This window comes from Dioscorea cayenensis, unplaced genomic scaffold (assembly GCF_009730915.1).
Source record: "Dioscorea cayenensis subsp. rotundata cultivar TDr96_F1 unplaced genomic scaffold, TDr96_F1_v2_PseudoChromosome.rev07_lg8_w22 25.fasta BLBR01001076.1, whole genome shotgun sequence".
In the NCBI taxonomy this organism is placed as follows: Eukaryota; Viridiplantae; Streptophyta; class Magnoliopsida; order Dioscoreales; family Dioscoreaceae; genus Dioscorea; species Dioscorea cayenensis.
Genome location: NW_024087467.1, coordinates 19,635 through 31,908, shown reverse-complemented (window position 1 = coordinate 31,908; position 12,274 = coordinate 19,635). Strand labels below are relative to the sequence as shown.

Here is a 12,274-nt window from a genome sequence, read left to right as displayed (position 1 = left end):
ATTAAGGTTTGAAATTTTTGCTTTTCATGAATGAATGTTATGTATATACCTACATGAGTTCTCTTTGATCTCTTATGTACAGAACCAGAGAGGCCATGGAATTTTACGGAAATTTTCAATGAAAATGTTAAATTTTGAATCTTGTTTCAAGGTTTAATGCAGTTTTAATGAGTTTTTATTAATTCCCTATGGTTAGGTTATAATGATTGTATGACTTGGTTACATCATTTTGCAGTTCATTAAATTAAACCTGTAATGTAGCATTCCATCAGAGTACACATACCTTGTCTTATGCCAGACTCGACCAATAATTCAAGAAATGATGGTGATGGTAATCTTTATTTTGTCTGCATTATAATTTTGAAAAACCAAATGCATGAAGCCAACCTTATTGAGATATTTCTCTAACTTAGAAATTTCGAGTCCACCCTTTCATTATTGTTTATCTTTGAATCTTTTTTCCCCTTATTTTTTTATTAATGATTACAATTAACTAGTTGGAAAACACAGTTTCTCTGTTATTTTTCTTTTCATCTCTGATTTTTATTTCTGATGTTTCCAAAGGTTTAGGGAACTATAGTTTTTGATATTATTATTGAGCATTGGCATGTGAACTTACATTCTCTCATACCCATGCTGTCAAGAGTGAGATTAGAACTTTATCGTCTATTGATCATTGATAAAAGTGATAGATTCTCATTATGCATTGTTACTGTCAAGCTGGAGATATACTGACATGTATCTATCTTGGATTCTGAATTTCAGTTTGTGTTTGTGATTAATAGGTTTTATAATAAAATTGTGATGTTAATTTTACCATGTGTTTCTCGCAGAAAGTTTGAATATGAAATCACCTATTGCATCTTGAGGAAGTCTTTTATTAAAACCTAGATAAAGAAGCTGGGTGATAGCGGTTGTAGAGTTGCAGGAGATGATGGAGGCAATCGGCAACCTGTGCTCTTACAACATGGAATTCTCATGGTATGTAATTTAATTATACTATAAAATTATTCAATTTAATAAATAGAGCGAAGAATAGAATAGAATAGAATATATATATATATATATATATATATATATATATATGGGGTAGCACATGCATATATGGATGTCAATGCATTATGCATCAGAGATTTGTTTTTGAACGTGGGGCTTTTTCTGTCTATTTATAATGAGTACATCTTTTCAAATTAAGCCTTAATGTGTAAGCTTTTGTGTGTGGGAAAGAGAGATTATATTCTAATTTTTAAGCATGCTTGCATGGTGATCTCATCTTATCAATTTTGCAGAAAAAATCCAAGAAATTGAGTGAGGTTCAAGTTCCAAAAAAGATGATTTTTTACCAGTTCATACTTGGTCCCTGAGTTTAGTCATAAAATGTGAATCTTCAGGTGGACATGCAGAGCTTCAAATAGGCTCTCCGGTCATCATTGTCAAAGCACCACCGGCCTTAAAGACCGCAACACACATGCCTTCATTGAGAGTTAACACTGGTCAGATCAAGGCCAAAGATGTGGGAAGGTACAATTATTTAAGCCATCATATCATTATATAATTTTATGATAGTATATGTTTGATTTGCATCTAAAATAATACAGGATTGTCGCTAGAAAACTAAAAGATGTATTGGCTGTTCGTTTAGCAATTGGGACATATCTTCTGGATGGGAAGCATTTTAAGCCATTAGAGATTGATGAATGAAGGATTGCATCAACTAAATGCATTTTAAGCAATTGGGACATATCTTCTAGATGGGAAGCATTTTAAGCCATGCGATAATATATTCTTATGCATCTTCAGGACTTTTGTAATGTTTCTAGCCATTAAGCTTATTGTGAACAATATTATATTTGTATTCTCTACATTGCCTAGTATTTCCAGACAATCCATCAGCCATAATGTTTTTATTGCTAGTCAGGAAATGTTGAAGAAGTTGACTAAAGGAATGTATATGCATTATTAATTCAATAAAATGATTTTTGTTTAGCAATTAAAAAAAATTGAGTAGTGTAATTCAAGAAAATTTAAATAAAATTAATTTCATATAATTTGTTTTTTTCACAGAATAAACAAAAGCGTGCCAAAATCCGTAACAAAATTTTTTTTGTCAAAAACTACGCCAAATATCGTGAGAAAAATATAGTATATAAAATCGTGCCAAAAAACCGTGCCAAAACTGTGGTAAATATGGAACCAAAGTCCGTGTCAAAAATTAATGGTAATATTTGACACAATAGTAAAAAACCGTGCCAAAAATAGTGACAAAGTTTGGCATGGTATAAAAAGACGGTGCCAAAATTTATTTGTGACCATTCTATAGGCACGGTTATTTTTCTGTGCCAAATATCGTGCCAAAGTCAATTTGGCACGGTTTTTAAACTCATTCCAGTGCCAATTTTACCGTGTTGACTTAAGATTTTTCTTGTAGTGAACTGGTGTACTGTCAGCTTACATCTGTAATACCCTGAACCTTTGGATACATGTAATAAATTATATTCAGGATATTATCACCGTTGAATTAGATTTTTCTACAAAGCAATTTTGTTGAAAAACCCAAGTGGAAAGAACAAGGACTTAAGTGTGAAAGTTTCTAAAAGATTTTGGGTTCATAAGTAATAAAAAAAGGATTGACATGAAGTGTTTCTAGAAACCAAGAACTGGAAGGTAAGGCGGCAGGGATCTTTTGGAAATACTGTGCTATAATCCAGGGACCGTTGGACAGTTTGTAAAGACCTTTTGGAAATATTATTTTATGATTCAGGGACTATTGGTGACTTTTCAGGGACTTTTATGTAAGGAATTTTAATTTTAAGGGACTGACAGTGAATTTTGGCAGACATTTAATTAAGACATGAGGTTGGAATGTTCTAGTTTTTGTGGTTTTTTTTCTCCTTCTTCGTGTTTGCTACAGTAACCCGAGAGAAGAAGAAGAAGAAGAAGAAGAAGGAATGAAAAGAAAGAGAAAGAAGAAGAAAGAAAAAGGAACTTCGAGGTTTTGAGAGAAGAAGAAGGTTGGTGTTTGATTGGTAAGGGTTCTAAATAATTTTGTTTTGAGATATATGGATGCATGTTTGTATGTATGTATGTGTGGTTGATTGATGAAGAAGAAGATGTTTGTATGCGTGGTTGGTTAATAAAGAAGATGATGGTTTGAAAGAAGGGTTGATGGAGAGGATGAAGTGGTGGTTATTAGATGAGTTTTTGTGTGGAAAAACCATTGTTTTTGAGTGGATTTTTGCATGGAATGAAGAATGGATTCTCGGTTTCACTGAGATTAGGGTTTGTTTGGGTGGTTAAGTTAATGATGATGGTGGTTAAGTTGATGGTGATGATGGTTAAGTTGATGATAATGAGTAAGATAGTGATGATAATGGTTGGAAATATGTTGGTAGAGTTAATTGGTTTGGTTGAGTTGGTTTAATCAAATCAAGGTAAGTTGGTTGGAAATTAAGTGGTTGGTTTAATTGATTTGGTTGAATTTGAAGTTAGGTTTGGATGAGAGTTGTTGTGATTGGGTTCAATTGAATTGATTTGGTCTAGGTTTGATCAAATCAAGAGAATTGGGTTTAGTTGAACCAAGCTGGTTCAAGAGATTTTGTATAACAAGTAAACTTGGTTCAGTGGAATTGAGGTTGGTTGGGGTTGGTTCAGGAGGGTTTAGCCCAAATTGAGTTGGTATAAGTGCAATTGAAGACCTATTTGATTATGCAAGGTCGGGTTTTAACCAGTTGGAGTGAGTGGACCCAATTAGAAAGAGAGTCAGTTACTTGTTTCTTGTATTTTCTTTTAGGTTCAGTTTCGTAATTGGCCTGTATTTATTCATTTTATTCCATTATCTTATTAGGTGTTGTTCAGGTTTGGGAGGGAATTCCAGATCTTGCAAGAAGGCCAAGGGGGACCAGGTGAGTTGGTAGTGTCTACTGTTTTTGAATAATTGGTTAATTGCTATGATTTTGAAATAGTTTTTTAAATGACCGCTATTTGAAATAATTGTTTAATTATTTCATTGTATATGGTTTAATAATTTTTATTGTTAAAAGATACTTATATTTATTTACAGTTTGCCAGAGGAATCGTATTAGTATATCTGGTTTTGACAATCATACGTAGTTTTAACGGTGGGATTAATTATGCGCAATTCTTCTAAAAGAATGCCTATAATTATTCTATATTGCTTAAGTAAAGTTTTATTGGTTATTACACTTGCATTGAGACTTTATTGGAATTGAAATGAGTTATTTACGTATGCTTCATACTTGAAAAGCATTATTGTTCGAAGGCAAGGATTTTCAGATTGTTACTTGATTCGAAAGTTGTACGTAGTTTTGTGTTCAAATCTTTGGATATGCTTGTGTTTATCATTTACGTGGGGAAATGACATATATTTTGGATATTAATTTTTGTCCTGGTTTGGACTCTTCATTGTGAGATGCATGCTTGTATTTATTTGGTTGGTGACATCCTACTGCAGTGTAGAGCCTTGACTAGATGTTAATCGGGAAGTCGGGGTCACCATATGGTGGACCGATGGGTCAACGTTAAAGACGTGAGTTCCTTGATGTCTTTAAACCTAGCCGCGGCCACGACGAAGGTTTAGGGAGGTTTCTAGACTATGTTGTGTTCCTTTTATAGTGCTATATTAAAGTTGTGGTTTTGGCGGCTCTCAACCTAGTCGCGATGGAGGTTGAGTGGGGGAGTGTTTTTCGGCCGATGACTTAGGGCGGATTTTACTTTACATGTTATTTTGGCTTGCGATGAGGGGGCGAAGCCCAGCTGTCGCTCTTAGGAGGGTAATCTCTCACAAAAATTTATATTATTTTGGCTTTTGATGAGGGGGCGAAGGCCAGCTGTAGCTCTAAGGAGGGCAATTTCTCACAAACTTTGTATTTTTCAGGGAAATGTTATTTTGGATTGTGATGTCGGGGTGAAGCCCAGCTGTTGCTCTTAGGACGGCAGTCTCTCACAAAAATTTATATTAGTTTGGATTGTGATGAGGGGGCGAAGCCCAGTTGTTGCTCTAAAGAGGGCAGTCTCTCACAAAATTTGTATTTTCTGAGAAAATTGATTTGATGTTGATTTATGTTGAATTTATGTTTCAAAAGCTCTTTAAAGTTGTATTTTGTAGAAATTCTGGTATTTGGGAAAGTTGGGAAATTATTTAAGAAATGGATCTTGATTTACTGTATATACGCTATATTTAATTATTTGAAATTATTCAGCCACTATCGACCAACTGAATGTGCTGCAATTGCAGGAGCAAGGCCCTACTAGTTTGCTTGTTTGAGTATAGAGCCAGTCAAGTCTGATTCAGGGTTGCAGTGGGTCCTTTTTTTCTTCTACTGTTGATGTCATGATTTTGTAGTGTTTGTACCAGTATGTTGGAGTAATTGTGCTTGTGGTATTTGTGTATTTGAACATGAAGCTATGTAAAGTTGTAAATCGTGTCCTGTAAGTCTGATTTGGTTTTTCAGGTGTGTCTGTTTTCCAGTTAAAATGGGGTTTTAATTGATGGGTGCCACATTTACCTCGGTAAAAGGGGTGGGTATGACAACATCAATGGCTAAAACAAAAAAATTATATGAACATGTACACTCCAATAAGAACTGGATAGAAACACACCATATATGTCACGTGTTGAAAGAATACAAATATAACAAGGACCAATAACCTGTACGAGATGAAGAGAATATCATAATGTGTTCATGTGAGTTATTATTAATCAAAGGAGTTGTATAAAGCAGATATATACTTACATGTCTGACTGGTGTTGAACCAAAGAAAGTCTTGTCTTCTTGGCATGGCTTAGGTAATAGCAAGAGTGACAATTAAGCATATTCATTGGCACATGTTCTATTTGTGAAAACAATCGAAAACTATACAAGGTGGCTGTGTTGGAGGCACTATGTGCCTCCTAATTGCCTCGCTACACTTGTATAAATTAGTTAATAACAAATAATCACATAAAAAATTGGTTACAACCTAAAAATAAAATAGTACAACAACCAAATTAGCAAATCAGATACGCAATGGCTGGAAAATACTGGCATCGAAGTGCCGTCAATTTGCCCCGCTAGTGCCCCATTTTGGACTTTGTCTCATATTACAAAACTATGCCTCAGTGCAATGTTACAATTTACCTTTCATCATTGCCATCCTACCATAACCTGAAATTCAAACAAAAAAAGGAAGATAGCCATGTTAGTGACAAACAAACAAATATCTAAACCTGGTAGAGCAACAAAAATACAAGTAGGTCTAGACAAACATACACATGTCAACAACATGAAATGCAAAAAGCCAAAACAAATGAAATGCATAAACAGATGCAACCACAGCAAGATGTCCCATGCTAGGTCACCCCATAACAAAACATGAGTCAATCATGATGCATGAAATGCAGAAACATGCAATAAAATAACTAGGTAGTAGAAGCAAGATCCAGTTAAGTGAGGCCCAAGCACTGTAGGTGCTAAATCAATCCATCTTAGATAGAAATTTTTCAATCCAATCCTTCCTGAGTTCCATATCGTTCACTAGGAATCCTCTTGCCTTATTCTCATGAAGCTGCAGATAATCAAACACCTCAATAAGTTCCTTCTTATAAAAACCATCAGCCTCCATAACCTTTGCATACAAGGTCTCCATCAAATGGGTGGGGTTCTTAATGGCAGATGCCATTTCTCCCACCACAACAATGAGATCACCCATTATAGAAGGGTTCTTTGAACCCCTACTTGAACGTTGTGACCTTGGTGTAGATGATGTGGCGGGGTTACCAACAATGGATCTGGCAGAGTTTGCATCAGCATCATCATCGCTTGGCTGTTCTACTGTGACTTCATTAAATTTCTCCATATTGTTGCCTTCGTGTTCAGATTATCCCTGAAATCAGCTTATAGAGAAGTCACATGCGAGCATGTTGCATTGTCCTCACCACATATAATCCTCAATGCTTCATAATTTTCAATTGGTTTGTTTATAAAAGCCTTGGCTGCCGGGTGAGCCTATATTACAATGACATTAACAACAAAGTGCACATATAAACATGTGTACGCCATACTATTATTATCATGAAAGGTGAACCATGTTACCTCGACGTAGGTCAAAGCAACCATGGGATCAAGTGTGATGGTCTTCGTGGCATCATCCCAACTTGCACCATTGAGATCTCTCACCTTTTTTATCTCAGCATATCATGGTTTCGAAGTTCGATAATGATTTTCAATGTTCTCATTACTAAAGTTAGTATTAAACCTAGAATTGAAGGCGATAGCAGCAAAGACAAATGCAGCTCGTTTAAATGATTTGTCACATTTCAGCCTTTTTCTGACTTGTTCAACAAGAAGTGGAATAAATAAACTATCATATCCAGCCTTCCATCTCTTATTAGAGGTACCCCGCTTGCTGCTAGATGCCTTTGATGAGGATTTCTCAGTTGCACGCTCGATACCCTCCATAGCCGCTAGAATTCCAATGGAGAAATGGTAGTTATGTAAGATAATCACAACTTTTTGATGGAAATTACAGCAATTGCACAATCTTACACATTCATATCACATACTAAATCACAAGAATAATATGCAAGAAAATAAATGAATAATAAATAAACGAATGAAAATTACTGTCACAAGACAATACAGAAATCATAAGAACATGTGAATCACAAGAATTAATACATTGAGAATCATCATTGAAGAACAAATGTAACAATGGTGTAATAATGATAGATTCTAGTAATGTAATACATTAAAAGCTAATAATGATATACCAATCAATGCATTCTTAATTAATAACACAAAGAATCAAGGGTGAAAAAAATGCTAATAGTGAATAAGAACTGAAATGATAGAATATAAACAATTTAACAATGTCAATGTATAGAATTTCAGTTAGTAATTAATAATTATAACACTGAAGCAATCAAAAGAATATCAAGACAAATCAGCAGGTCAGTATTAATACAAAAGCCATAATTCTAATGAAACAGTGATCTAACATCAAAACAACAGTATATGAACAGTGATATTACATGGGACCAATTACAAGATTTCACAAATTAGAACACTGAAGTAATACTTACAGGGTTTGGATTTCAGAGCAGTAATCCTTTTAATTGGTTCATAATAATATGACAGTTTTCAGATGGGATTAACAGCAAACAAGTGAATCACGGAAAAGAACAACCTATGAAATTGTAAACTATGAAAAAAAACAAGAAAGATGAAGTGAATCAAGGGAAAAAAATAAACCTATGAGGAATAAAGATAAAAACCATAAAAGAACAAGTGAAGCATTTAAATAGAACATGTAGTCCAGCCATTCTAGGTTAAAGAAAAGAAAATTTGCAATAAGCAAATATGCAGCGATAAAGATGTCCTTAGTAATACCCATAACAAAGCTACAAGTAATAATCACACAAAGACAAAGCCACTATATCGAGTCCACATGTCATTCGTTATCTTGTTTCTAAGTTCAATCCATTGTCGATTTTCTTCTTGCTGTTCTCATTGTGATCGGGCTTGTGATGACATGATTTGGTCATCATGTTGAGTGCTTCCTTCATGCAAGAGCATATCATTTGGGTCGACACCTGCTATGTAGTTACGTAATATACAACATACAATAACTAACCTAACCTGTGTTCTAAATGGGAAGAATGGATGCGATGTAAGAATTTTTAAATGGTTCTTCAAGATTGCGAAAGCGCGCTCTACTCAAGACCGCAGGTTTGTTGGTGCCCTTCCACTATGCTCTTTTAAGTGGTACCTAACACCTCGATACGACGCTATGAAACCCTGCATAGTGGTATAATCGCATCTACAAGATAATATTTTCCTACAATAATGGCATTCGTCAAGTGGACTTTCTTGTACTATTTTAATTGATAAAATGCAAGGTTCCTACCTTCTATCATTTTTAAACTTTAGGGTTGTGATCTTGATAGTGCATCTTTTAGGATAGTGAAGTCATTCGCTGATCCTTCCCAGCCCACCAACACATAGGTGAACTACAAGTCAGGGTTCACCACAGCCAAGACATTCTGTGTTGGGCCCTGCCGACTACAAAACTAAGGTAGTTCTTGAGGGGGGACAGGCTCATCAATATGCGCCCCGTCTAACAAACCTATACAATCCTACATGACAAAAGTATATGAAGGAACATGGAATGAATGATTTAAGGGGAAATTATTAAATTTATGTTATATGTCAAATTTACTTACTTTGAAAAATGGATGCCAATTCGGGTTCCATTCAATTTCTGAGTGACAATTGGCGCTAGGGGATGTACAAAATCATCTCGAATGGCACAAACAGCACTGAGTACATTATTAAAATATCGAGTAATCATTTCCCCAGATCGAACATATTCAATCCTCATGGTCCTATTTTTTGTATTGTGACTACCACTATGCAAGAACATGGATAAATGTTCCTCGCACTACAAGAAATGTGATTATTATCTATGTTATTTTATGCCTCGCCATTATTTTCATAGTTAAAAACATGTTATTGTCTATGTTTTGTTGATTTCGTAGAAGAAACTAAATACTCTTAGGCATCAAGCAATTTCTACTTTCTAACAAACAATGCCCTACGAATAATTTTTCTTAGCTACGATTGATTTCATAGCTAAAAATGAAACTTTATGTCTACGAAAAGATATCGTAGATAAAAGAGGATTAAACTTTAGGTACGAATAATAAAACGTAGTAGAATATAAATATTTTTTTGGAGCCAAAAACTTCTTGGCGGCAAAACTATGGGTTACAAAAATTTTTGGATAGCTTCGATTTATTCCGTAATAAAATGAGGAGTTTTTTATCTATGAAACAGATCGTAGCAAAAATATTTAAGCACTAATTTAATATGTAAAAAATTATATGTAAACATTATATATATATATATTAAAAAAAATATTTGTATGCAATTCTAAATAGAAAAATCAACCAACACATTATTTTGATAAATTAATTTGAAACATATTTTTGTGAGATTAAATAGTTTAAAATAAATAATTATTAAATAAAAATTTGTAGAGATTAACTTTCACTAGTAAACCTACTTAAAAAATCAATATTTTATTTTGTTTTTGGTGGATAAATATTTGATTGTAATTATTTTTAATAATACTTAAAATGTTGTATTACAATATATTTGATATAATATATTTGATATTTCTATATTAGATAAAAAAATATTATTAAAAGATAATTTTATTATATAAATTAATGAGATTATAAGCAAATCATATAAAATAGAAAGTTAGTTGGCAGTGAGAATTAACTAATAACTCATTATTTTATATAATTTAATTTTTAGATGATTATATAATTTATGATAAATAATTATTATGATGATTTTTTTTTAATTTACATTTAGAAATAATGATGACTTACTTCAAAATAATTTCATTAATAAAAAGGAAAACCCAAAATCCTTAGAGCCCTCACTCTCTCTCTTTTCTCTCTAATTTCTCTCCCCATTCTTCTCTCTTGTGTGGGGGACGGCTCTTCTACATCAGATTGGCCACCACATCGGGAATTAGTAGTTCATCGTTCAATCTTCTCCTCTCTCCCTTTGCTCCTACTTTCAAGTATTAATATGGGCTTCTCCCTCCCTTCTCCGCTCCACGATCGTCCAATCGCACACTGAAGCAGGCCCCGTCCATCCTTTGCCGCGTGTAGTGACCTTTGCTCTCGCTACTCGGCCCCCTATGGTGCTCTTCTGCTCGGCGGTGGCATCTTTGCTTGTAAGTTCAGACTTTGCTTTGAATCCTGATGCCAATTTATTATTTTTTGTTTTCATTTCGATTATCGTTTACAGATGTGAGATCTGGGAGCAAGGGGTATGTGATCGGAAGTTTATCTAGTGTTGTGGAAGGTTGATTGCATTGTACGTTTAAATCTCATCCCTTATCATTTTATTTGATGTTTCAATTATTTGCGTTCCAAAGTGGAAGGTTAATTTCTCAGATGGAAGTAAATTAAAAAAAATGAGAAATTGTGCTGATTGTTCAGGTGTTCCAACCTAATAACTACCATCTAGGATTCTTGCTAGAAGAGAAATTGAAATCTTTCTCGCATTTTTTCTCTAATGAACTATGAATTAGATTTTTCGAGTTCCACAATTATAGAGCCCTTTTTTGCCAGAATTGAAATCTTTCTCACATTTTTTCTCTAATGGATCTTAGAGACTTCCCATTAAGCTTGTTTGCATGGATAGTTTTAACTAGTTGAAAGCTTTGGCTTTTCAGCTAGGACCATTATTGTCTTGACTGTAACCTTTTTTTTGGAAAAAAACACTTGATAAATTTTGCCATGCAATTTGTGGTGATTGGATACATTCATGATGAGATGAATAATTGTGTTATGTCGTTTATAGTCAATGGACTGTAACAAGTGTTTGGATTTTCAATATCCAACATGCTTAAGTTGCTGTTGGTTGGTTTGACAAGTTCTTAGAATGTTGGCAGGTAATATTGGAAGTAAAGCTAGATTAGTTGACCCAGTCTAATGCAAGATATTAGTAGCACTTGGAATCATAAAAATAACATCTTGATGTAGAGAGTGTTATAGTTGAAGTTGCTTCTTATGAGCAAGTTTTATGGCTTGCATTGCATAGTGATGTTTATTTATGTGTGGTGTAATGGGGTTCAGATAAGGAATGAACCAGATAATTATTGTTGATTGTGGCAATGAGGCTTTGATGCCTTTCGCTAATATTGAGGCCATTTTGTAAAATTTTGCTTAGTTTTGGGAATTGATTTCTTTTTTTTTTTTAATTAGTGTTTAGCATTTTTAATAGAGTAACATCCAATATTCTATCTGCAAACAATATCATTTTCATCCTATATTTTGAATGGATTTATGTTTGATATTTTTTGGGCTGGTTGTTCTTCGATATTGGGGACAACATCCATAATATCTATTGAAAATTGAAGTGAGATACTTTTCATGTACATGTTTCCATCCAATTAAATTGTAGCATGTGCTAATGCTATGTTCATAGGCTCTTTGTGATTTTTTATTGGAACTAAGCTTCCTTGAGGATAAATAAATGCCAATGTCTGTTTGTATATTCTGTTATTTTTTCTTTGTAAAAAAACACAAATTGCAGTAGTAAATAAAATAAATGTAGTTTTAACTCTATCTTGTTGTTTGTGGTATGATCTGCTCTGTTGATGTAAGTCACCACTAACATTAGTCAAACATTTCAATTTTATTATTTTTTGGGTTTGCTTATATATGTGTATGTGTTTGTTCTTGTTGATTATG

General features: G+C 33.7%; 1 protein-coding gene across 1 annotated transcript; it reads right to left on the bottom strand.

Annotated features, from left to right (window-relative positions):
* Positions 1-6,474: 6,474 nt before the first annotated feature.
* LOC120255571 lies at positions 6,475-7,457 on the bottom strand. The gene is made up of 4 exons (XM_039263377.1): positions 7,332-7,457; positions 7,092-7,175; positions 6,935-7,004; positions 6,475-6,863 (listed from the first exon to the last, which is right to left on the bottom strand). The coding sequence occupies exons 1-4, from the start codon at positions 7,455-7,457 to the stop codon at positions 6,475-6,477; spliced, it is 669 nt and encodes a 222-aa protein (XP_039119311.1).
* Between the last annotated feature and the right edge of the window lie 4,817 nt (positions 7,458-12,274).

What these genes read in the sequence shown, in the direction of transcription:
- LOC120255571 (XM_039263377.1), bottom strand. Translation starts at nt 7,457, where the DNA reads ATGGAGGGTATCGAGCGTGCAACTGAGAAATCCTCATCAAAGGCATCT. An exon ending in TTGCTTTGACCTACGTCGAG is followed by an intron (nt 7,005 to 7,091) that starts GTAACATGGTTC and finishes ATTGTAATATAG; the next exon opens with GCTCACCCGGCAGCCAAGGC. An exon ending in AGCATTGAGGATTATATGTG is followed by an intron (nt 6,864 to 6,934) that starts GTGAGGACAATG and finishes CTGAACACGAAG; the next exon opens with GCAACAATATGGAGAAATTT.